We start from the raw sequence: 26,837 nt of genomic DNA, 5'->3' as shown, positions 1-26,837 counted from the left end.
TCCGGTTTGCTCGTTTGGCCACCTTTCTCCCTCCCCAGGCTTCAGGAAAGCCTCCAGAGCCTAGAGAGGGCAAAAAACAGCCCCAACGTGTCAACTGGAAATTTATTTCTAAACTTGTGAAAAGCCTCTGGAGCCTGGAGAGGGCAATATCCTCCCCCCTCCCCCGGTGTGTGGCGGTTGCTTGTGCATGCGCAGTGGGGGGGTTGCTTGCACATGTGTGGTGGTGGTCGCTCATGCATGCGCAGGTGTTTAGAAAAAGGTTTGCCATCACTGGCTTAGTGACAATGAGATCTAGGATTATTCTGATATGAAGTTGGAACAGACCTTTCAAATCATTAATTCTCTTCTTCATTCTAACTCACTCTCACATTCATCATATTTATATTGCCACCTATCTCATAAAATAAGATTTTGGGTGGCATACAATAAAAAAGAAGCCATAAAGTAAGCAATATTAAAAACATTTTACAATTTTAAAAAAAATCATCAATATTTACTATTAACAGAGTAGTTGAGAGGATTTGATGTCAAAGACCATACAGCAACCTCACTAGTCCATCATTATCTTTAAGATTTCCAAGCCTATTGACATAATCATATATTGAGACAGTTTTGGAAGGTTGACAAGAGTGGTGCCAGTCTTAGTTTGGGCAGCTGCTCTGCCAGAAAAGACTCTCACGTCTCCCCAGATGTAGCTCTTGCAGATGACCCTTGCAGCATATCTCTTCCGCAGGACCTGATGGAACAAGTAAATGTATTTAGGCAGAGATGGTTTCTTGCTCCCTATTGTGAAGGGCTTTAAAAGTTAAAACCAGCATCCTGAATTGGATTCAGAAGTAAACTGGCAACAAATGCAGCTCATGGAGTAGTGGTTTAACAGACATGCTTGAGTTGGGCATAACAGAAGACTGAATAATTGCCATAAATATCTTTTTTTTAAAGGAGATGGACTGTTCTTTGTAGAAACTGAAATCAGACAAAGATCAATATACTGAAATTTGAAAAGAAGGAATATTTAGACAGAATTTCTTGACAATAAAAGTTTTTAAGCAATGAAATATCATTGTTAAGAAGTTTTAAAATGGGCTGCAAGACCACCTAGCAGATATGTTTAGTGAATTCTTTCACTAAAAAGCGTTGGGGCAGATGGCCTATAAGATTCCTTGTAATTTGTAATCTTGACATTATTTAAAATCAGTACACATACGAATGGTTACATTTGTGATGCTTCAGCATAAATGAGTTTGGTTGAATTCATATAAGGGCATATTTTAAATGGAGGAAATAGATATGTAAGGAAAATGGAAATTGCATGAAATGTTTCATTCCATATGTCTTTGCTAGATTTTAATTTGTCCTCAAAGAAAGATATTTTCTTTTACTTAAAAATAAATATTATTTGCATAGTCTTTAAAAGAAAATTACTTGTCTTAAAATATTTTTTTTAATTTATAAGGTATTGGAAGACGTATTTAACAGGCCTATAAATTCAACATGGACTGCAGCATGCGAATCAAAAATCATGGATAATTTTATATTAGCTAAAATGCATTTTATTATTAGTTTATCTGCAACATTATATTGTATTCCTGAAAAAGTAATGAGGACAGCATATTCTACTGACTCTGATACTTTAAGAAAGTCAGGAAGAAATACTGAAGCAATCATGAAAGGTATTCATAAGATAAACTAAAAGTTTTATTTTAACTATATGATATATGAAGCTTAAAATATTTTGAAAAAGGTTGTGCTTGCTTAACATGTCCCCAAAGGTGCTCCTCCCCTCCCCTCCCCTCCCCAAACACCAACTGGAGCATCTTGATTTAAAAAAAAAAAAGTTTCACATTTCATTTAAGAAGCTTTTTCGCTTCTAACTAATTGATGGGGAATAGAAAGGATTTATACTGTTTGCAATTAGCCAGTCATTAACATCTGAGACCTCCTGGAGGTTAATCTGTGTCCTCAGGATCACATGAATCAGAGTGCAAATGAGTTTTGGGGCTGCTGAAAGGGCTGCATTGTAAACAGGAACTAAGTAATGTCCTATTCCTCCCTCACTATTGAGAGGGGCTTTTCAATTTTTGGGAAATAAAACAGCTACTACACAAATGCATGGCACAACATAGGATAATCAATGCATCAGGACAGAATTAAATAATTATTTTGCACTTGAAAGAAAAGGGCCACTCCAAGGTCACGTTCTGGATATTGGTTTTTCATTTCATTGGTTTGAAAAAGGAGTTAGGGAGACTATCTATGTTAAAATTAACAAGCTATCTCTCAACAGAGGGGTAAGGATAGGATGCCCCTATATAGTTCCTGTTTACAATGTGGTCTTTTCAGCAATCCAAAGAGGATTCCATCCTCGCCATGCCTGTCATGCAACCCTTTGCACCCTTGTACACCCTCCCTAACCTGCATCCCATCTCTTGCACACCCTCACCCATGGTGCCTCTCACACACTCCCTTGCATCCCTGCACATGTGTTATACATTATACATGAGAATAGTAAATATACTTGAGAGTACCAGAGAAATAATTCATTTGTAATCACTTTTTCGCTATTTTAAGAGTTACATTGTTTTGAGTGCTTCCATTGGAATTGATCATGTATGTTATTTTTACAAAGGTTATGTATTACCTCCATCATATACAAGTGGAAAACGAGAATCTGTCTTGATTGTAGAACTTGAAAGGAACAAAGACATGTTAAATACTTCTATTCTGAAGGTAATTATATGTTAAATGAACATCCACAGTCAACATTAATAACATTTTTTATTTTTGGAAAGCAATTTATTTTACATAAACTAAATGATTTCCATACAAGAAAATACACTTTTGTATTTTTTGTATTGAAGTCCAGGAATTTGAGCTGGAAGAACAGAGGAGTAAGAATACAAGAAATAGGAAAAAACAAATATATTTTTGTGAAGTATGATACAAGCTGATGAACTAGGTTGAATATTGGAATAAATGTTATCCTAAACCAAATTATTGACTCTTCAGGGAGGACAGACATTGAAATAGTGGGAGATTTCAACTACCTTAACTCTATTGAAAAATTAACTTGGCCAAGATTGTAAAATCCCCAAATTTCTCTCAATAGTCTTGCTGATTATTTCATTTTCCAGAAGACTGAAAGAGGATTACCCTTATTAGATTTAATAAAGAGAGGGCTGAAGAGTTAAAAATAGTGATAACTCTGTGAAGAAGTGACCATGTCAGCTTGAGTTTCAAACTAATTCAGATATAGAAATTGAAATATCATTATACATGTACATTAGACTTTAGAAAAAAGCAGCAACTTAGAGAAATACTAGATAAGATCCCATGAGTAAAGGGAGCATAGGAAGATTGGAAATTCCTGAAAGGTAAGGTGATGGAAGCAGATTTGTACAGGGCGGGGCATAACCTTTTCCTAGGGGGTCATAGCAAGATCGACAGCAGTTTACAACTTCCGCGACACCTCATTTTAAAGCCCATAAAAAACTGAATTGAATGAGCTATTAAATGTTAAATTTGCTTTAAGAATGGCTGGAAAATTCGATTCGGAAGAACAAAGGATCATTGACAGAATAAAATGCATTGCCTTTCGAGAGGCTCGCGATGCTGGAGCGACGTTTATCAATCGAAAATGGATTGCAAACAAATTGAAACGTCATCCGGATTGGGTTACTGATAATTGGAACAAAACAGCCCAAGAATGTTTCACAAAATTTGGAGAAGGGCGTCCTCTGCAACTGTCCCAAGAAAGCAAAGCCATCATTGCAACTGGCAGTCGCAAACAACGAAAAGGAAACCGAAAAGTGGCCCAAGAAATCCTTCAAATTCGTGGAAAACGAGTTGATCAAAGGACAATCGGCCGATATCGAGAACGAGAAGGTTTGAAGCCATTCCACGTCATTTGCAAACCATTGAAAACTCAAACACACGTTCAAGATCGGCTTTGGTTGTGCGATTGGTTGTCTGAATGGACCGAGGAAGATTTTCTTCATTTGGCGCCATCTGACGAATTCTTCGTTTATGCCATTCGAAAACCGAATTTCCAGAACGATCGAATTTGGGCTAAAGACGTCGACGACATCGCCAAACATGAACGATATCGACAAATCGTTCGCAATCCGACTTGCATCGGGATTTTCGTCATTTTCACAGCCAAGAAACTGCATTGGGTTTTGAAGGATAAAGGGGAATCCTGGGATGGCATTATTTCCGTGAGAAAATTTTATTGGAGAATGTCATTCCATTTCTCAGTGATCCAGACAATGTCTTGGTGGTTGGTGAGGCTGTCTTTCTTCATGACAAAGCTCCTTGCATGCGTGCAAATGCGACTCAGCAATTGTTAAAGGGAAACAATGTCGAATTTTGGGGCAATGACGTCTGGCCGGGAAATTTGCCAGATCTCAATCCGGCAGAGAACATTGGGGCCATAATTAAGGATGAAGTGGAAGCTCTGATGATTCAGGAGCAAGGTCAAAATCGATATTCGGTTGAAACTTTGAGAATGAATTTGGAAACTGTGTTGAAAAATCTGGAAAATCGAACGGAACTGTTTGAAGATTTGTTGTGTTCTTATTCACCTCGTTTGAATGCTGTTCGAAGGGCTAATGGTGGTCATACTGACTATTAAATCGTGTCAATAAACTCAGTTTTTGATGGGCTTTCGAATGGTGTATGAATTATTTGTGTTGTTATTACAAGTGTTGCTGTGACCCCCTAGGAAAAGGTTATGCCCCGCCCTGTATGATTAAAAAATAGGGACAAGACATTTTAAGAAACTAAGGAGCTTTCAACTGAGTTAAGAATTAAAAGAGATACGTATAGGAAATGGAGGAGGAATCCCTATGGAGGTTTGTTGTATCTTGAAAATAATCAAAAGGACTGAGTAACTACAGTTAGGTCAGTCTGATGTTAATACAAGGCAAAACTTTGAATATGATTATTGAACAGTCAATTTTTAGCATTTAAAGAATATTCTACTTGGCAGGAGCCAGCAAGGTTCTATCAAAAATAAATCATGCTAAACAATCCTGGTCTTTTTATTTTTTCCAATCTAATGAAAAATTGGAGAAAAATACACAACGGCTGTTAGACTATCTGCCAATCCGTAAGCAGAATAACTTAAAAACTGAACAGAGCTGAAACAAACATAGTATGGTTGAATAAGATGGCAAAAGAAGATAGATTTGAAAATGGTGACCACTTTAGTTGACCATGGTAATGTGGGGAATATAATATACATTGATTTCCAAACATCATTCAACAAGGGTGAGGGAAGTTGGAAGTTCAAACATGTGAAAAATAAATAAAAATCTATCCTTAGATTTTAATATAAACATTAAGGGAAAAGGGCGGCCTATAAGTGTTCAATAAAACTCTAAAACTCTAAAAAATTAAATATTAACATATATAATTTAATATAACGTACCAAAATATGTGTGGACTTACAGAAATGATGACTCTTGGGTCACAAAGAGCCAGAAGCAATTGAATGTCTAAACAACATTTGAAAAAACAAAGACATGAGTATAGGATAGGAAAGCTGAAATGGTAAACAATTTTTTTTTTATTTTATTTAGCGTTTATAGGCCGCCCTTTTCCCTGAGGGGACTCAGGGCGGCTTACAATAATAAGGGAAGGGGAGTGAAGACAAATATAGAAAAAAAAATGTGAAATAACTAAAAAATACTAAAACACAACATTCACTCAGCATTCGGGAGGGGCAGAAGAGTTTATCCCCAGGCCTGACGGGCTAGCCAGATCTTAAGGGCTGTACGGAAGGCCTGGACTGTGGTCAGGGTACGAATCTCCACGGGGAGATTGTTCCATAGCGTCGGAGCAGCAACTGAGAAGGCTCTCCTCCGGGTAGTCGCCAGTCGGCACTGGCTGGCGGATGGAATACGGAGGAGGCCCGCTCTATGCGATCTGATGGGACGCAGGGAGGTTATTGGCAGAAGGCGGTCTCTCAAATAGTCAGATCCACTACCATGGAGCGCTTTATGGGTGGTAAGTAAGACCTTGAATTGCACCCGGAGATCTACAGGCAGCCAGCGCAGCTCGCGGAGGATAGGTGTTATGCGGGCGAACCGAGGTGCGCCCACAATCACTCGCGCGGCCGCGTTCTGTACTAGCTGAAGTCTCCGGGTGCTCTTCAAGGGCAGCCCCATGTAGAGCACGTTGCAGTATTCCAGCTTAGAGATCACAAGGGCTCGAGTGACTGTCGTGAGAGCCTCCCGATTCAGGTAGGGCTGCAACTGGCGCACCAGGCGAACCTGGGCAAATGCCCCCCTGGTCACAGCCGATAGATGGTGATCAAAACTCAGCTGTGGATCCAGGAGGACTCCCAAGTTGCGGACCCTATCTGAGGGGTATAAATTTTGTCCCCCCAGCCTGATTGATGGTACGGTGGTCAAATTATTGGGAGGAAAACACAACAGCCACTCGGTCTTGTCTGGGTTGAGCACCAGTTTGTTTGCTCTCATCCAGTCTTTAACAGCTTCCAGGCCCTGGTTCATCACGTCCACCGCTTCATTGAGTTGGCACGGGGCGGACAGATACAATTGAGTATCGTCCGCATATTGATGATACTTTATCCCGTGCCTTCGGATGATCTCGCCCAGCGGTTTCATGTATATGTTGAATAGGAGCGGGGACAAGACCGACCCCTGTGGCACCCCATATGTTAGGGGCCTCGGGGACGATCTCTGCCCACCCACCAACACCGACTGCGACCTGTCCGAGAGGTAGGAGGAGAACCACTGCAAAACAGTGCCGCCCACTCCCACCTCCCGCAGTCGTCGCAGAAGGATACCATGGTCGATGGTATCGAAAGCCGCTGAGAGGTCAAGGAGAACCAGGATGGACGCAAAGCCTCCATCCCTAGCTCTCCAGAGATCATCGGTCAATGCGACCAAAGCGGTTTCTGTGCTGTAACCTGGTCGGAAGCCGGACTGGAAGGGGTCAAGATAGTTTGCTTCCTCCAAGGTACGCTGAAGCTGGAGGGCCACCACTTTCTCAACAACCTTCCCCACATAGGGAAGGTTGGAGACTGGACGGTAGTTATTAAGAACAGCTGGATCCAAAGATGGTTTCTTCAGAAGGGGTCTCACCACCGCTGCCTTAAGCTCGGTGGGAAAGTGCCCCTCCCGAAGAGATGCCACAACAACCGCTTGGATCCAGCCTCGTGTCACCTCACTGCTGTTGGCAACCAGCCAGGAGGGACACGGGTCCAGTACACAAGTGGAGGTACTCACAGCTCGCATAGCCTTGTCCACATCCCCAGAGGCAACTTCCTGAAACTCAACCCAGAGATGATTTGCCAAGTCTTTCCCCTGTGTCTCAGCTGGCTCTGCAAGAGTGGAGTCCAGGTCCGCTCGAAACCGGGCAACTTTGTCCGCCAAGAACTGAACATACTCCTCAGCCTTACCCTGTAAGGGGTCCTCCGTCTCCCTTCTATTTAGGAGGGAGCGGGTTATCCTAAACAGGGCGGCTGGGCGGGACTCGGCGGACGCTACCAAGGAGGCAATGTGTGTTCTTTTCGCCGATCTTAAGGCGCGAGTATACTCCTTGGTGCATGCTGTTACAAGTGCCCGGTTCAATTCGGACCTGTCTGATCTCCACAGGTGCTCTAGGCGTCTCCTCCGGCGCTTTATCTCCCGGAGCTCCTCGGTAAACCAAAGAGGCCTCCGGGGGCCGCTGACCCGGAGGGGCCGTAGTGGCGCAATCCGGTTTAGGGACCCCGAAGCTGCCGAGTGCCAGGCAGCGACGAGGGTCTCCACCGAACTGTGGGCGAGAGTATCTGGAATAACCCCAAGCTCCGTCTGGAACCTAACAGGGTCCATCAGTCGCTTGGGGCGGAACCACCTGGTCGGTTCCTCCTCCCTACGGTGGAGGTTTGGCCTCCGGAAGTCTAGCCTCAGTAGGCAGTGGTCTGACCACGACAGGGGTATGATCTCGTTACCCCTCAGACCAAGATCATAACTCCACTGCTCCGAGAGGAATACGAGGTCGAGCGTGTGACCCGCTGAGTGGGCTGGGCCTCGAATTACCTGAGTCAAGCCCATGGCTGTCATGGAAGCCATGAACTCCTGCGCTCCGTCAGAGCGTTCACCAAGCGAAGGCAAGTTGAAGTCCCCCAGAACTATAAGTCTGGGGAACTCAGCTGCCAGCTCGGCTACTGACTCGAGGAGCGAGGGGAGGGCTGCTGTAACGCAGTTGGGAGGCAGGTACGTAAGCAGCAGACCCACTTGACCCTTGAGGTCCAGCTTCACCAGCAGGGACTCACACCCGACAAGCTCCGGAGCAGGGATCCTACGAGGTACTAAAGACTCCCGGACTACAATAGCCACACCGCCACCCCTTCCCTGGGCTCTCGGCTGGTGTAGCACCTGAAATCCTGCTGGGCACATCTCAACGAGGGGGACTCCTCCCTCCGTGCCCAGCCATGTTTCAGTAATACATGCCAGGTCTGCGCCCTCATCAGTTATCAAGTCCCGGATGAGGGGGGCCTTATGAACCACAGACCTGGCATTTAGCGACAGCAGCCTGAGACCAGGCTCCTGATCACTCGCGCCATCTGACCTTGGAGTGGGACTCCTAGGGCCGGAAGGAGGGATCTCTGTAATATAGCGAACCCTCCTTCCCCAATGATGGCCTGCCCTAAAGTCCCCGCCGTATCTGCCTCTCCCTGTTATGACCGCAATGCTCCGACCCTCTCCCGTGGATAAAGCCCCCCCAACCACCCCAATGGCCCCCATATGACCCGCCAGGTCCTCCGAATCATTCATACTCAAACTCTCACACAAGCAGTCCTCACTGATAGAATTAAAACACAAATACAGCTAAATAAAAATAAAAGTGAGATCATTCATACAACCAGACAATCCCATGCACTCAACATACCAGTTAAAATTAGAAAATGATAGGGTTGCGCAGGTTCAAGATAGTATTAAGTTCGTAATAGTCCAACGTAATAATCCACCCTCTCCTGAGGGGGGGGGGTCACACCCTAATGGGGGGCTCCACTCTTCTCCTTCTGCTATGCCCCAAAGAAAAGTCCACAGCCGGAAGGTCAAAGTTCGATAGTATACAAGGCAGTCGTGTGTAATAAAGGGGAGGCAAAAATGCCTGATGTTTATAAGCAAGAATTGTTCAGTCTTATTCCCCTTAAAGTCCCAGAGAAGATCAGCGGACCACATAGGAGAAAGTCTCTTTCCTAGGGTTATGTAATGTCCATAGTCTGGTGGGCCAAGATCTAAAGCTGGCCCCAGCTGCTCAAGGCAAAGGCAAAGGGGGGGAAAGCGATGGTTTTCTTGATACCCAAACCTTGTCCCTACTGCTGCCATCATCTGTTGTTCCCAATATTCCTAATCAACAGTAACAAAGGAATAATAATTAAGGCAGCTGCGGTGGTAAATGGGACAAGGCTGGGGGGAGGGAGGGGCGTCCGGACTTTCTTCCTCCTCAGATCGAAATGTCCTATTCAGGGCTCCGTCTTCCGTCCTCCGTTCAGTCCCCTAGCCAAACAGGCAAACGGCCCAGGGACCCTAGGAGTGGACAGGCAGCTGGCAGCAAAGTCAGCCAGATAAAACGGGAGGGGGATGTCCGAGGGGGGGGGCTACGAGATGGTAAACGCAGGCAATCACCCCAACCACCCCAGCCACAACTCCCAATGGTCTTTAACAAGTTAATCTTCACCTTCAAGATGGTAAGATGGTAAAATAGTTAATTGAGCCCCCCAAGCTCTCCGTACCAATCCAAGTCTGTCCCGACCAGCAGGGAGGGGGGGGAGCGCCGAGAAGTTGCAGAACGCTGAAGTTATCAGCACGGCGTCGCCTTCACGATGTTAGAAAGATGGTAAGAAGATGGTAAAAGTTAATTAATTGAGCCCCCCAGCTCTCCACACCATTCCAAGCCTGTCACGACCAGCAGGGAGGGGGGGGAGAGCCGAGAAGTTGCAAACGCTGAGGTTATCAGCGCGGCGTCGCCATCTTCTCTCCCGCGCCGCAGTCGCCGAACCAAGCCGCCGCAGTTCGTTACTCAGGGGGACAGCCACAAGCAGTTACCGGTAAAATGCTGAGCCTTGTAAAAATCCTGGGACTAAATCCTTCCAGGGGACTCCGTTGGTAGTACGAATGGGCTACGGAGGCTCTAGATATTCTTAGTCTTTAGCACTGGCTTCTGAGGAACAAGAAGCCAGGCAGCCATCCGAGTCCCGCACATTGATGCGTAATACTTTCTTTGGTGGAAATGTCCAATTATTCATTCTTTTTGGCAGGCAAATATCTAAGAAGGGTGGACAGTGAAACCTACTTTTGTTTTAATATTCATTTTCGTAAAGTCTTACTCATACAGCACAATAAACAGATTCAATTTTCACAAAACTCTTAAACGATTTTATTGGATCAGTTTTAATGAAAAGTATTGAAAAGTTGCATTCAAATGCTGTGGTTGAAAAATTAAATCAACACCCAGGACCTTAACCTACAAAAGAACAGGTTTATATATAATAAACTAGCTGATGACCTGGTGTTGCCTGGGTATTTATAGCGTTTGTCTGACAGGGAGCCATTTGTCTGATGGGCCTTTCTTTCCCCATAGTCCCATTCCCATCATCCCTTCCCCCTTCCATCCGCTCCTCTTTCCTGCCCTATCTATGATCCTTGGAGGCATTGGTGCAGCAATGAAATCTATTATGGAATACAATAAAATAAGCATAAGGAAAAAACAATTTTTTTTGGTTAAAATTATGAAGTAATTACATCCGTTTAGAAATTTAAAACTTTATTAGAAATTTTATTTTTCACCCCTTCTCACCCGCCATTGTGATAGGTGACAAAGAGCGTCACGGTTCCTGAATTATCTGGTGAGCTGGATATAAAAACACAGAGCTGTTCTTTAGAGTGGATAGGGTTTGGGCATAACGATGGGAAAAGGCGCCACCCCCTACCTCTGCCACTACCACCCGTTTTACCATTTTCTCAAACTGGGTCTGGGACTGGAACATAAATTCCTGAGCTGGGCCATGCTGCGCCGCCTCCACCACTGCTGAAATAGGCTGGGTCTCCTCTGTGGTCTCCATACCTGTTTCGCCTTAGTTGGGGTGGTCCCATCCTTCGCACGATGATTATGGGCAAAGGACAATCCTTGGAATACGGGCCGAAGCTCTGAGGTGGGGGCGTGCTCAATCAAAGGCCTCTGTACTGGCCTAATCAGGCTCCCTTCACTTCGTAGGACTATTGTGTGAGGGAGAACTATGCCTGAGTTGGGGTGAAGGATGATCCTTGGAACATAGGATGAAGCTGTTTCCTGTGAGATTGGCCGCTGCGGTGAGTTGGGGGGTGGGCAATCCGCTTAGGCCAAGGCGTGCTTAAACAAAGACCTCTGTACTGGCCTAATCAGGCTCTCTTTGTTTCATAGGCATACTGTGTGAGGGAGTATGGTCAATCAAAGGCCTCTATACTGGCCTAATCATGCTCCCTTTGCTTCATAGGCCTACTGTGTGAGGGAAATGTATGCCTGAGTTGGGGTGAAGGATGATCTTGGGAACACAGGCCGAAGCTGTTTCCTGCGAGATTGGGCCGCTGCAGTGAGGTGGGGGCAGGCGATCTGCTTAGGCCATGCACGCTCAGTCAAAGTCCTTTGAACTGGCTTAATCAGGCACCCTTCATAGGCCTACTGCTGTACTGGCCTAATCAGGCTTCCTTCCCCCTCCCATGACATCACAAACAATTGCTGCTCTAGGACGCCACACTCGCTCTCCCTAAATGCCCAGGCTTTCCAGAGTTATTTCTAATGTTGGATTTTCCCCCTTATCAGAGGGAGCCCCCTTGTGGAGTACTGTGAAGCCGTTACCATGGCAACTCCACTCCGCTGTATAGTAGAAGCCATTTTACAACAGCACGGTAGAAGCCATTACACCCTGAGGGGTGTTAGGGGTGTCTTACCTCCACTGTATTTGTCTCCAGAGGGTGTCATCTGTGTGCCAAGTTTGGTTGGAATTGCTCAAGGCGTTCCAGATTTATGCTGGGAAATACATATATACATACATCCTTTTTATATAAATATAATAAATAATATAATATTATAATATAATATAATATAATATAATATAATATAATATAATATAATATAATATAATATAATATAATATAATATAATATAATATAATATAATATAATATAATATAATATAATATAATATAATATAATATAATATAATATAATATAATATAATATAATAATTAATATAATATAATATAATATAATATAATATAATATAATATAATATAATATAATATAATATAATATAATATAATATAATATAATATAATATAATATAATATAATATAATATAATATAATATAATATAATGTGAAAGAAGATGTAGATAGAAGATATAGATTTCATCGCCATTTCTTAGTTTGAGGAAATTACCTTGGTCTGTGTGTTTATTGGGTAGAAAATATTAAATGTAGGTATTTAAATTACTTCTTAAGTTCATGGTTGTAATTATTGTAATATATATATCCCTGTTAGCAACTTATAATTGCATGTTCAATATGGCATAGAATCATTTGTTTTGTATGTATGTATTTGAAGAACTAGCTGTGAAACTAATAATATATTTGGATATTAATAACACTGAATGCCTCAATATTCACAAATACAATGTCAACAAATATTATATGCCTTAATATAAGGAATTTAAATGCAAACAAATTACATGCTTAATTCATGTAATTATCTTGTTTCTTAATGGTGTTTGCTCATATTGAAATAGTTTTTAATTTTTTAATTTTTATTAATTGATCAGTGATATAGTTTTGATTATTTTAGGGAATTTTATTGGGAGAAGCTGAAGAAAGGATTAATCTAATTCTTGAAACCATACAAAATAAGTATGGTGCACTGATATATAAGTGTTCAGCTGTAGAACTGGAAATTGTCATTGAAGCTAAACTTCAGCTTGCAGCTATTGCTCAACAGAGACTTCAAACAGCTTTCAGGTGAATTAAAAAAATACCTTGATAAATCCATTTTTCTACTGGAATAAAACTAACATTTGCTGAAAGTAGTGCTTCATGGATGATTGTCTTAACTGATACCTTTTTTCACTTCATTTAAAACATTAAAAAATTGGAAAAGCATTCATTGATAAGTGAATTAACATTTGGTGACTGGCAGGAAACACATTTTCCTGAGCTGTTTGGAATGACAACAGCTATTCATATCTTGATTGTTGTAATAAGCAGTATGTAGGGCTATCATGTGTATGTATGTATTGAATATTAAATTCCTAACAACTTCAATCTGAATTTCTAGTATGTTTCTCAAGCTCAGCAAATTTAAGGTGTACGGAGTTTAAGAAAATCCATATACCTTTTAATATTGCTGAGGTTGACACTCTGATCTAAACAATTGGCTGTTCGATGCAATAAGGTCCCTTGCCTTGGACAGAGGGTTGGACTAGAAGACCTCCAAGGTCCCTTCCCTTCTGTGATTCTATTAAAATCCTGTGTGACTATTAATGTTATCTCTCTCTCTCTCTCTCTCTCTCTCTCTCTCTCTCTCTCTCTCTCTCTCTCTCTCTCTCTCTCTCTCTCTCTCTCTCTCTCTCTCTCTCTCTCTCTCTCTCTCTCTATCTCTATCTCTATCTCTATCTATCATCTATCTATCTATCTATCTATCTATCTATCTATCTATCTATCTATCTATCTATCTATCTATCTATCTATCATCTATCATTGTGTTTTTGGTTACAGTGCTGCACTGGTTTTTTCTGCAATAAAACTACTCCAAGATGCAGAGGTTTTCACAGATACATCTAATTCTCAAAAAGATGCAGAGAAAACAGATAAGGTATATTTCAGTATTCACATTTTATTAAATTGGTAGTGCTGAGAGCATTATGGGTCACTACAATAAATATTGAAATACTTTAAAAATTATTCTATTGTTATTTTATAGATTTTTACTTTACTACAGATACATTTACTTTATTCCACGTGGCACAATGAAAGCTATATATTTTACACTTAACAAAACATTTTAGTAAGCATGACATATAAGAGTCGTTCTCTATGTTAAAATGCATTAATCAATTATAGAACAATTGAACATTAAACCTAGTAATCAGTTCATTTCCCCCTTTTGATCAGGGATATGATGGAAGGATTTCTGCTGAGGATTCCAATCTTATTCACAATGTAACAGCACGAGAACATTTGAATATACACATATGGCTAAAATGTCGTTTGGCATTAGTGATTGCAATTACAGCACAGGCAAGAGGCATTGAAATAATGAAAGGTAATCAGTAGTCAATAGTATATAAAGTCAGGTAAATGCATAAACAAAATTTAATTTTGAAAGCTATCTGTGTTACCTCTTCAGAAACATTTATATATTTATGCATATTTCCCATGATTACTTCCTTGTCTAGAAATACTTTTTTGTAGAAGCTGGTTTTCATTGCATCTTGCTTGCACTATAAACCTCTTTGTCCTCTTGAGCATTCAAGTAGCATTGTAAATCTCTATAGGTGGTTCCTTAGTTAACAACAACTTGTTCAGCAACCATTCACACTTGGAGTGGCACTAAATAAATGGTATTTATGGCTTCATCAAAGGTACAGCTACCACAGTGATTTTACAGTCATGTGATTGGGATTTGAGTTTTCAGAAACCAGTCCAGATTTCTGAACTTTGCAGGGTTCTGTAATTTGTTACCTTCTATACAGGCTTCCCATAAGTAAAATCGATAGGAAAACGTACAAGAAGTCAGAAGTCACAATTATGTGGAGTTCTCATTTAATGTCCCATGGTAATTCATGTTACTGCATCACTGAGCAATACACATTCTGATCCCAATTACCATAGTTAAGCAGGGTCTACATGTGCTGTATTGAGATAATAAAAGCAATATACGTTTGTTCATATTTCTCATAAAATAATGTTAAGAACTATGTTGGATGTGCTCAAATATCTTTTATATCAATTACAATAATAAAGTATTATAAAATGATACTTTGTTCCATAATTATTCTTGATGGCATTATTTTACTTTTCTTCAAGAAAATGAATTAACAGAGTGTTCTAGTCTGATTAATGAAGTAAAAATGGAAGCGGAAGCATTCAATGATATTGAGACTCTTGCTGAAATTACCATGCAAGCCGTTATACTTGGACTTCAAGAAAGACTACCAGTGGCTGATATTAAGCTTCATTTACAGGTATTTAGCACAAAACGGAATTATCAATTATTTCCCAGTATCATTCTTATGAAACAAATGAATTTTGATGCTATTTATAATTTAATTTGCATTTTACAGTAAAATAACCTGAGATTAATTATTACTGCCTAACAGTTTCAATATTTCATAAGAAAAATGCAGAAATAACATTTTCAGGCATTTGGTAGTCACATAATTTTGGTATGGAGTGAGTCTCTCATCAAAGGAGATTACTGTATTCTTTGGAGTATAAGACACTCCGAAGTATAAGACACACCTAGTTTTTGGGGAGGAAAACAAGGGAAAAATATCTGCCTCTGCCTCCCAGCAATTTCCCTCCTTGCAACAAACTGCAAACAGTACAGACAATATACACTGTTTATAATGTTACATTTCAGACTATACTTGTACAGATGCTGTCAAAATTGATGTGCTTTCTGGAAGTATAGTTATTCTCTGCTATTTAAAAGAAGATACAATAGTACTGACATTTATTTTAAAAAGCTTCTTCATTTTGTTAAGCTGTCTAGAACAATAATAAAGCAGTCTTTAAAAAATAAGTCTAATAATTTGAACATTCTATAGGCATTTATAGTTACTGACTTACCTCCTTGCAGCAAATAGCCTGATTTGCACAAGAAAAAAATCTCTGCCTCTGCCTCCCAGCAATTTGCCTTCTGGAGCAAACAGTGTTTCACTTTCAATTTCTCTTGATCATTAGCTGTTTCAGGCTGCAGGGATTGCTATAACCTATTGCAGTCTCCACAAGCCCCTGTTTGCTGCAAGGAGATAAATTGCTGGGACGCAGAGGCCAAATGGTGGGAGCTGGTGGGTTGGTGGGGCAGAGGCCAAATGGTGGGAGCTGGTGGGTTGGTGGGGCTATATTCAGTGTATAAGACGCACCCAAATTTTTACCCTCTTTTTTTGGCGGGGGGGAGGTGCATCTTATACTCCGAAAAATACGGTATATCTTAGCTGTTAGATTTGTGTAGTAGGTGGTTCCAACCATGCTGTTAATTGAATCTAATTTTGAGAAGAGTCATGTTCAAAACTCTGCACAGTTTTAAGAGGGTTAGGGTAATATTCTATAGATACTGCAGTCAAGAATTGTGTATACTTACATATAAAACAGGATTATTGCTTGGCAGAAGAGTAGTGATAGAAAACAGGATAAATTTAGACATGTCTTTGGTAATAGACTTTGAGAGCTGAAAATGTAGGTCTGCCTCTCTGTCATCTATCTTCTTTCACACAGAATGTAATCAAATTGCTTGAAGAAACGACACTGATTTCTCCACCAGCTAATTTAATATTAGTAGAGAGTATGCTTCTACTAGCTGATATAATGAGAACAGAAACAGAAGATGGTTCAGAATCATGTAAAACGGACCAGTTGAATGTATTAGTTCAGGCACATGAACTAGTAATTAAACAGGTAAGTATATACTAATAATTGAATGTTACTATAGTTTTTCAGTGTTTTTCAGCTTCATTGGAAAGCCTTAAATTTTGGTGGTTTTATCAGTCTTATCCTCAGCTACTGCATTTTTAAATTTAAAATTGAACGTTAAATACAAAATGAAATTAATGTTATGTATTGGTGGACTTCTAAAACCAGGCCAGGAATCAGATCACATTTAATTTTGTTTTTGAAATTGGGTCAAGTATGCAAGGGATGGGTGCAGTTCAGATGGATCGTGTGGCAGAACCTTTTACTGTTTGATCTTTTGCATCTTCAACACTAGACCATGCTCTGTGAACAAATTGCATTTCAAACTCTTAGAAAAAAATTATGGTCCTTTTATCACATTTCTATGTGGTAAATGCAATGTATTGTATATGGATAGATCAAAAATGATAGAAAGATTGGTAAAGTTACTTTCAGATTTGTGGGTCTGATCCTGATCTTCTACTTATTATCATTAACTCTTGATTTGACATTCAGTTGTTCAACCTGAAGAAAATAAAACCATTTTTTATTTACTGAAACTGATTTACAATGAATGGATTATTTTTGGAATATAATTGAAATCTATGAATTAGGTACACAAATACTAACTACAAGTCTTTGTTTTACTTAGTTGAAAATACTATTAGTTAAGCTTGTCATGCAATGCCACATCATGGAATGTTCTTCATTCCCACAGACCTAAATTTTCTTCTCTTTTTCTCTAAACAATTAGCAAGCAGGGCTTAATGAGCACAAACCCTGATTAGGAAATTTTGAGACTATTTCCCCTCCAATTATCTATATATAAAATACAAATTTTAATTTATGTTGATATTGCGGCTCAGAAGAAATAGATGGTCAAAGTCAAATTCTGAATTTCTTTTGTATTTTTTTAAAAGAAAGTACTTTCTTCTTTTCTTATGGATAATTCAATGAAGCTTTTAAATATGAAGTGGGAAATGATTTATTTAGACATTGAGATATATTTATGTGATTTCTTATTTTCCTCCATTCCCTTCTCTCTTTTTCCCTAGTAAATTGATGCCCCATGCTGTTGGGCTATTATGAGTTATTATGGGGCTAAATGGTTTGTCCCTTGGGATATTTTGATAATGTGCATATCTTTTATTACAAAGTTGACATTTTCAACAGCTGTTTATTTTGGGGCAATCACTTGAACAACATGGACAAGATCCTACTTTAACAACTATAAAAATGCCTATGATGAACATATACCTGCCACACATCGCACTACTGGCAAAAATCAAAATGAGAATTGGTAAGGATTGTTTAATACAATACAAGTTTTTGTTATTTCTGAAACTTATTTAAGGGGTTTAATGTATGTGGAATCTATTGATTTCATATATAAAGTTATACTATAAATTTTTGGCTAGCATCAATATATATAAAGACATTGTAAAGAAAAACATCTTTCTATAACTTACTATGCCTACAACTATTTTGTGTTTCACATTTTTGATAATTTATAGCAGATATAAACTATATAAAACTAACAGGATAATGTTTACTGAATTTATATTAAAATAATCTTTTTTTTATGACAGAAATCCTAATTCTTCAGTCAAACGTACTGTATAACCAAATTCTTACTTACATTTGGAAGCTAGATAAATTTTATTTTAATATATTTATATGGGCATCCAATTCACTCAGTGGCTCACAACATTTTAAATCCATAACATAAAAACCATAAAACCCCAACTTCCATGGCAATGGCAACACATTCAAACCAACCACTTGATCACTTTGTTGATCAAAATGTTTCACTTTTGTAAGTTCAGAAGCTTTGCTTTGAGCTGTAGTACCTGTATTCTAAAAGACAGAGCTAGAGAAATTAATTGACCTGTTTCTTCTTTCCTCAATTCATTCTCTCATGACTACCATATTTTCCTGTTTTCAGGTATGAGCTGGTTGTAAATTTCATTGCATAACTGTTATGTTTTCCTTTGAGTAATGAAGACGTATTGGTGAAATAAAGAGATACAATGGATTGAAAATTAAGAAAATATAAATCATATGGAATTTATATGATTTTGTATTTAAAATCAACATTCCATGAAAGATCCTTTGCAAAAGTGTTTGTTTCAAAGATAAATTGACTTTCAATTATTCCAATTCACATGTTAGGTTAATTAATCATTTGTGATTCTAACAGTTTTTTTTTAATTCCATAAAATTTTACATTGGCTGTAGTGTCTGATTAACACATGGTATGAATCACTTGTCATTACGAGGGTTTCACAAGGTCTATAATCTTTTGAAAATTGGTACTGAATGAATTAATACATTGCTGATTGTTAGTCTAGTCTTATTCTTGTTCTTCTGTGGGCACAGTTCATTATTTTCTACAGGTAGTCCTTGCTTATCAACTATTCGTTCAGTTATCATTCAAAGTCGTCATGGTGTTGAAAAAATAACTTTACAGCCCATATATGACTATGTACGACTTTTTTGTATCCCTCAATCAACTTGATCACTGTTACAGTCTACATGTTTTTTTTTAAATTTTTTAAATTGTTTTAGTTAAACAAAAACACACAAAAAAAGAATCTTCTTTCATTACATCTTGTAGAAAGCGTATCGATTGGTTACAAATATATTCCGTGCGTTTCTTCCACCATCCTTACATATACTTCATTCAGATCAAGTTGTACATTTTAAGTCAAGAAAGAAAAATTGTGTATTTTACTATCCCTGTACCACAATTCTGATTTAATTACCATTATTTAAACATGTTTTTATCTAGAATCATTTATATTTAAAGACACAACCACCTACTGGCATTTGCAGTTTCAATAGATCTCCAATAACATTACACCTTTATGACATATTCTAAAACAACTTCAGTTAAGTAAGATATCTAAGCATTCCCCCCTCCCAATAACACACCTGTATATATCATTAGATATTATCCATTAACATTTCTTTGTTATTATTATAGTTGACTAAAAGTTATTTACTGTTTATCTCACCTTTCCTCTCCACAGGCCCACACAATATTATACCTTTATAGCCATCTTTAAACAATGATTTATTAATAAGATTTGTAGGTCTTTTCCCTCAATCCCAAATTAGTTAATTACATGCTAAGAAAATAAACGTTAAGTATCTAAGACAATCCAAAAGATGTTAACATTTCTACTTATCAATCACCAAAAGTATACATGAACATTTTTATGGCCCGGTTATTTATCCTAATTAAGGTTATCATTTCACTATTAGTATCATAGTAAATTATATGTTAACAAATATACATTCAATGGTAATATAGAACAGTCTATAAAGTACTAAAATCTCTACTTATTAATCATCAATAATTAACTAGCTTTTTTTTTCATCAACTAGCATTATTAACCAGTATCTTTCCAGTAACAAAATGGTCTTTTCTCTCTCGCCAGCTGTTGTGTCGATTCCCTTTCCAGAACCTTTCCAGGGTTTAAGACTTCTGTCCGCACTTTGTAACTTAAAAGATCTCTCATGTAGTTTTGTTGCCCTTGAGTTGTTATTAATGTATGCTTAACTTTGGTTGTCAGGTTTATTTCTGGATAGATTTGTCTTATTAACTCCATCTTTTTCGCTCTTTCTTTTTCTCCTGCATCTTGGGGTTTGGGATGAAGCACCAAATTATCAAAGTCACTTTTCCAGCTTCCCTTCTTTCCACCTTCACTCACGTTTGCTCCATTAATAAGTTCATCTAACTTCTTATCTTTGTTTTCTATATTTTCATTCGCTTCTTTAATTTCTGAGGCTGCAGCCCCATCATCTTTTTTTGTGATACCCCATAGTCTGTCCCATTTCTTGTCAAACCTCTCAAGTCCTTCTGAGATGTTTTGAAGTCCAGCCAAAATGTTTTGAATTATCAAGTTTTCTTCATCTGAGTATTGATCCATTTTTTAGAGTAAAAAGAAATATAAGGGAAAAGCAAAGAAAGGAATTTGGTACTTTCTGCCACTCTAGCCTATCACAAGTTTTTGAAGAATATATCTATTTTTATTTTAAATCTTAAGCAGATGTTCTTTTATGGTTATTTTCCACACGCTCCAGCAGTAGACTATTTGTGACCTTGAGTCTTTATCAAGTTTTATAAACAAGTTCCAAACCCTTCTGTTGCAAAGTCAGTGTTGTCAAATAGGAGTGAACAAAGGATACATTTGTTGCAACAGCAAAAGCAAAAAAAAACTTCAGTCTTAGACTTCCAAGTGGCAGATTCAACTATTTTAAAGACTTTTTCCTTGAGTATCTTTAATATGATATTATAACAAGTAGAAGGAGAAGTTTATTAAAGTAAAAAAAGTTTTAATTTAAGCCAAAAAAGTTGGAGTAGCAAAAAGAAATAGAGGAAAAAGATCAGTCTCTTCACCTCAAGCGGAGAAACAGGAACATTACAATCACTTCAATCCACAAAGATTGGAGAGAGGGTTTGCAAGAAACTACAATTTACAGTGCTCTCGAAATTGTTTTTTCTCCAATGTCTCCTCTCAGCGAGGGGAAGGGGAGAAAAAAAAAGCAAGCAATTTCTGTGTGCAGTCTTTCTTTTGCTTAACCCTTTCTGCTTCTGGCATAGACAGATTGCTTTGATGTGTAGAAGAACAAAACAGCTGGAAAGGTGAGTCATGGCCATATAATTTCCCACTTAGTGACTGCTTTGCTTAGCAATGGAGTTGCTGGTGTCAGGATCATTAAGTGAGACACTACATGTATGTAGTTTAGAGAAAATATAAGTATGCACTTCTAAATTTCACTTGCAAAGTATATATCTGGAATAATTCATTTCTTGTATTAAAGGGCTGCATTTCATTTATTCAATGTTTGACTTTTATTTTGCTTTTTCATTTATACAATGTTTGACTTTTATTTTGCTTTAGAAATAATTGGTGAAATATTTTTCTGTAAATTGATTTCTAGGGCATACCTTAACTTTAGAATTATTATGTAAATCCAAACCACAAAGTGAGTTGCAGTGGTTAAAAGCCCTACAATACACAGAAACAGCACTAAATCTTTGCATAGCATCAGTAAAAGAAGATTTAGAGCTAGAAGCAGAACTTCTTTTTCGAAAAGGTAAAAAACAACTAATTTTTTTTCTAAAGGGCTGCTCAAATTTCATGCTGCATCTGAGAGCTAGAGAGTTGATAACCTAGCTCCCTAACAGTTTATAGTATTCTGTTTTGTATATTCTGTGCTTCCTATTGCAAAGTATTGTAGTATACCTCCCTCTGCAGACAAGTGGCTAATTAAGTTATGTCTTGATATTCAATAACTGTCAAGCCCCAGGGAAATCAGAAAATCCAGGCAGTTTAAATGAGTATAAATATTTATTGCAAGTCTAAGCTCTCTACTACCAGTAGAGCTCTGAACTACCACCAGTAAAAGCAAATTGGTGGTAGATTAAGAGTAAAAAAAAAATTAAGGTGGGCTGATCTTAAATCTCTTGTGGCATAAAGGGACTCATAACTGATGATGTGTTTGACCCCTTCCTAAGCCTGGTCATCTCCTATATCAACTTTGTATAGTATGCTAAAAGTAAATCTGATGCAGAATTTAATTGAACTTGGGAAATTTTTGGATTACAATTCTAAATATGTACTTGCAGCAAGTTTGCGTTTCTCTTAACATAAAAATTTAATGCGCTAGATGTTAATAATCTATTAGATGAAATTGGATTTTCAGATGCTTAATTAAATTTACTGTCATTCTTAATTTTATTTTATGATGATTCCTACTATTGATATTCATATATTATTTGGATTTTAACAGTGATCTGTAGTTTTCTGTGATCTGTAGTTTGTAATTTTCTATAGTTTAAGTTACGTAAAACTAATTAATGAAATATTTAACATTGAAACTTAATTCCTTGATACTAGTAAATTCCATTTCCTCATTTGTTTTATTTGTCTTTATTTTTTTATCTTTTCTTTTTCATTGCCATTTTAAAAAATTATTAAGAAAATATCATTTAAAAGAAAATAGTATTCTGCTTTATTATTTCTATCAGGAAAAACAAATCTCTTTAAATAAATTCATATGTATCATTTTTAGGAAGAATAGAACGACAACTTGATTCATTAGGTCTTAATAAATCAGAATTAGCTGTTGACAGCTTGTTGGATGCCATAACTTTAAGCCTGCTGAGTTACCAGCACTATGGGTGAGCAGTTTTTTCCCCTATGTTATTTAGATTAGTATGTCAGGTAAAAGAAAACAATAATTAAAACATACGATTTACACTGAAAAGTTCAGACCATAAAACATTTAAAAGGGCTGGATGAATAAAACTTATTCACTTAAAAATATAAATGTTTGCCAAATGCTAACTAAGATGTTTGGATTCCTTGCTTTTTCATTTATTTTTTTGCAGATTAATAAGAAGATCATATATGGAGATAGCGCTGCTTTATTTTTATTTATGTACAAACAAGGAAGAGTCTCCGACGTCAGGTACTGTGAAAGGAAGAACATTTAAGCAGAAGGTATGTAAAATTGTTTTTAAGGCTAATATATATTTAAACCCCAAATTTAGTATTATATTACAGGTCTATAAAGCTATAAGCCTGAATATAGAGACATTGTTATTGCTTTGTGCATGAAGTTGAATTAATGGAAGGGGTCAAAATGTCAGGACAATGAGCAAGGTAATGTGATTGAAATCCTACCATTGTTGTCTATAAGCATCAATGTTATATGTACAGCAACCCTTGTTAAGTAATTGTTCACATTTACAGTGGTGAGAAAAAATAAATTTGCAACCAATCCCTGGCCTGAACAGGAGTTGGACGGGACTTGGTTGTTTTGCCGAGGTGGGATTCCTTCTGATTGATACCCTCAGCAATGCCGTGGGAGATGGTTTGGGCAATGACTTCCCACATTTCAGCTGACAGTGCAGGACCCTGGTCCTCCACGGGCCTAGCCTTAGATAGAGCGAGATAACCCCTGTCCTTAATAAGCCTTGATTCCTCCTCCTCCGGAATAAAGCACTGGAAGGGCTCTAATTCCTCCCTTATGGAGGAACTGGGAGAATCTGGGTAGCCCAGCGAAGGGTAGCCTCCCGCCAGGAGATTCTTCCTGACACCCCTCATCTATCAAGGAGGGGGAATACCCCCCCCCCCAGAGAAGGAGACAGGACCCCTCCCCCAGACCAATCAGGCAAAGGACAAGGCAATGAGGCCCTACGCTCAGGGGATTTGGCCTGTCCCTGGGCTTTCCCAGAGGCTTTTCCTGATGTCTTGTGCCTCCTAGCCTCCTCCCTTTGAGAGCTTTTGCTCCCTGAGGAGCCATGGCAATCCTTCCCTTTGGTGCCCTTCCTTCCCTTCTCGCTTGTGGTGGAGGATCTGGCCTACTGCGCTTCGAAGAGGGCCCAGGCAGATCCTCCAAACCTCCATCTGCCATCGTGCGCCTTTTTTTTTAATTGAAAATTTTTGAAAACAAAACTTTTACAAATATTTACCTCCCTCCCCCTCCCATACCCCACCCCCCCCAACCTCCCCACCCTGACTTCCAAGAACCAATACAGAGTATAAATTCATCTTCTCCACTCCAGTTTATATCTCTCATTTGATTGGTCCATCGTGTGCCTTTCTTGAAGATCTTCCCAAGCTGGCAGTGGCTGAAGTGTGAAGATGGATCAGCAGCAGTAGGATGGCACCAGGTGCGAGCCAGCTGGCTCCACAGTGCTCGTAGATCTGCTGCAGGAGCTGGAGTATGACCAGGTGGCCAACCACTCCAATGCCACTCAATCACTGTTCTGAGGGAATGGAGACCTTGCTGGTGTCCCGTACAAGATCAATCATTCCCCAGCGGCGATCTGCGGCTGAGAGTGCGAAGTGCAGCTCTTCGAAGACCTCTGAGGCTTCTTCAGCAAAAACAGCACAAAAATGTCCTTTAAAATGGCTGCTGTGCTGTTCTGGCGCGATTTCAAGCCTCTGCTGACAGTTGCAGCCTCTGTAAACTGTTGCAAGGAGGTCCGCGAAATCGTGCCTCCAAAATGGCCACTGCACTCACCGGGAACGAAGGAGAGCTGTCAGAAGCAACCGGAGCTCCTAATGGAGGCTCCGGAGCCACTTAAAGTCCAATGACAGCTGGGAGGCGAGTCAAGGAGCCCCCTGACACCCCTGTGCTTGCCAGCCACCGCCGCTTGTGACCAGCAGACCTCTCAGCAATTTAACAATCAGTGATTAAACAATTTCAAAGGAAACCTATACTACTCTACAATCTTTCTACTATAGAAAAAAACTAAAACTGTACTGGAGAGTCCCAGTCTATCTGCTCAGAACTGAGGAGCTCACCAAATTTAGTCCAAACGGGCAGACTGAGTTTTTAAACTGATCTCAATGAGGCACAGGAGGCGTGGCTAAAGAAAAACCTACTCAGTCCTAGATAGACTGAATTTAACCCATGCTTGGCTCTCCACGCAACGTACAGGAGAAAAATAAATTTGCAACCAATCCTAGCAATTGCTTCATTTAATGATCCAGTTGCTGAGCCCAATTGTTCAGTTAATCATGGCACGAAGAGCAGATGGAAAAAATGTCTGTCTGTCTGTCTGTCTGTCTCCCTCCCTCCCTCCCTCTGCCTGGATAGATAGATAGATATAGAATTTTAATCATGTTGTTATTATCATTTGATATTATTTACTTAACTCCTACAGACACTACTGTGTATATTATACATATACATATATACTGCAAATAAAATAGGGTACTACACTACAGACACTATTACTGCAGTTCTCAGCTTTTCTGGTTTCAGGACCACTTTATATTTTTGAACATAATTGACGATTCCAAGGAGCTTTGATTTATGTGGTTGCATTTATCAATATATACTGTATTAGAAATTAAAATTGAGAAATGTTAAAATATTTATTTCACTTTGTGGACCCTCTGAAAGGAACTCATGTTGAGAAGAACAGCATTATGCTGATCCCTGAAATATTGATGTGAGTATCTAAGCGCACATCCACATAGCTCTCTTGCCTGATGTGAGGACAGCCCATTAATAAGTCTTCGAGTATATATCTACAGGCCTCTGCTTTTCTTCTATCTGTCCCCCCCACACACAACTCACCCAGCTCAAGAATAATTGGAATGCTATACTTTGGAAATGATATTTTCCTGAACATCCCACATCATGCATTGTAGAAGTGGCCTGAAATGATCTGCTCCATGCCAGCATATCTTGTAGCTCCAATTTAATTCTGCTAATTTTCTGTGAAACCACTTTCTTCAGTTGGGTCCCTGACATTCCTCTGTCTTCCTTTGGATGCAGAATAGACCAGAACTTTCCTTTTGAAGCCACTTTGTAAATGTATTGGTTTACTGATCATCTAATGTGAAGACATGAAACCAGCCTGTGATTGGCTTAACACTAACAAGAAGTAATTGAAATTAAATAAAAATACTTGAGTCTTTCTATAGCCTACCTGGCAGGAAATTCCCTTCTCATTAGCTGCTGTTTTCAGGAAAGTCCCATTTTCTCACATCATCCCCTGCCTTATGTTTTTAGGATACTTAAAGTTCCCACTCTCATGCTAAAATATACCCTACACATGTAAATTGCATTCATTACCAAATCTGAGATCTCTCTCCCCCTCCCCCCAAGTGAACTGTTTAAAATGGCCTCGTGAAAACATTTAAAGGAAGTAAATTGACTGAGAACGACCACAGAGGGAAGAATCAGTCAAAAACCTGTGGCCAAGTAAATTACATTGTTCCTATTCACCAATCACATCTCAGGGATAATATGGATAGCATGTTGATCCAGTAGGAAGAGAAAAATAATAAAAGATCACCCAGAGAGATCTACCTAAAACATTTTGCCTTTACTCAGGGCTGCTAAAGAAGCTGCCACTGCTTTTCTGGTGTTCACCTTTTTATTGTTTGCATGCTAATAAAATATCATCAAACTGAGTTGCTTCAGGTAAGACAGATTGTGACTACAGCACCACAATAATCTGCACAATTAATCCCCTTTCTCAAACACCAGCATAATTTCAACTGCTCATGTATCTTGGCTTCACAAATTCAGACAACCAGTGGTAGCAGCCAAAAAATACAAAATATCCCTCTTGTCTGCCCTGGATAAAATAGCCGATCAATTGGCCCAACAGGGTAAAAGAATAATATACAAAATT

General features: G+C 39.0%; 1 protein-coding gene and 1 long non-coding RNA gene across 6 annotated transcripts in view; one reads left to right on the top strand and one right to left on the bottom strand.

Moving 5' to 3' along the window:
* The window catches only part of CFAP54 (cilia and flagella associated protein 54), a 142,338-nt gene that overhangs the window by 97,526 nt on the left and 17,975 nt on the right, over positions 1–26,837 (top strand). For 2 of the 4 annotated variants that reach the window (XM_087723328.1, XM_087723327.1), the window contains exons 51-61: positions 1,457–1,673; positions 2,630–2,730; positions 12,840–13,009; positions 13,766–13,862; positions 14,162–14,312; positions 15,077–15,234; positions 16,490–16,669; positions 17,837–17,963; positions 21,614–21,769; positions 22,748–22,856; positions 23,067–23,178. In XM_087723328.1, coding sequence (XP_087579454.1) covers positions 1,457–1,673; positions 2,630–2,730; positions 12,840–13,009; positions 13,766–13,862; positions 14,162–14,312; positions 15,077–15,234; positions 16,490–16,669; positions 17,837–17,963; positions 21,614–21,769; positions 22,748–22,856; positions 23,067–23,178 — 1,578 coding nt within the window. Of the gene's footprint in view, positions 1–1,456; positions 1,674–2,629; positions 2,731–12,839; positions 13,010–13,765; positions 13,863–14,161; positions 14,313–15,076; positions 15,235–16,489; positions 16,670–17,718; positions 17,964–21,613; positions 21,770–22,747; positions 22,857–23,066; positions 23,179–26,837 lie in introns of those variants that run through there. The other 2 variants (XR_015697737.1, XM_087723329.1) reach the window with 2 other exon arrangements.
* The window catches only part of LOC106537418 (uncharacterized), a 33,646-nt gene continuing 20,672 nt past the window's right edge, over positions 13,864–26,837 (bottom strand). For both annotated transcript variants that reach the window (XR_015697738.1, XR_015697739.1), the window contains exons 3-5: positions 17,114–17,188; positions 16,356–16,571; positions 13,864–14,901 (exon numbers count right to left, since the gene is read on the bottom strand). This is a non-coding gene — a long non-coding RNA (uncharacterized LOC106537418). The remainder of the gene's footprint in view (positions 14,902–16,355; positions 16,572–17,113; positions 17,189–26,837) is intronic.

Source organism: Thamnophis sirtalis, unplaced genomic scaffold, assembly GCF_051295495.1.
Source record: "Thamnophis sirtalis isolate CommonGarterSnake01/CBP01778 unplaced genomic scaffold, rThaSir2_p1.2 scaffold_9, whole genome shotgun sequence".
In the NCBI taxonomy this organism is placed as follows: Eukaryota; Metazoa; Chordata; class Lepidosauria; order Squamata; family Natricidae; genus Thamnophis; species Thamnophis sirtalis.
Note: the sequence above shows the minus strand (reverse complement) of the source record. Positions and strands in the feature narration are given on the sequence as shown.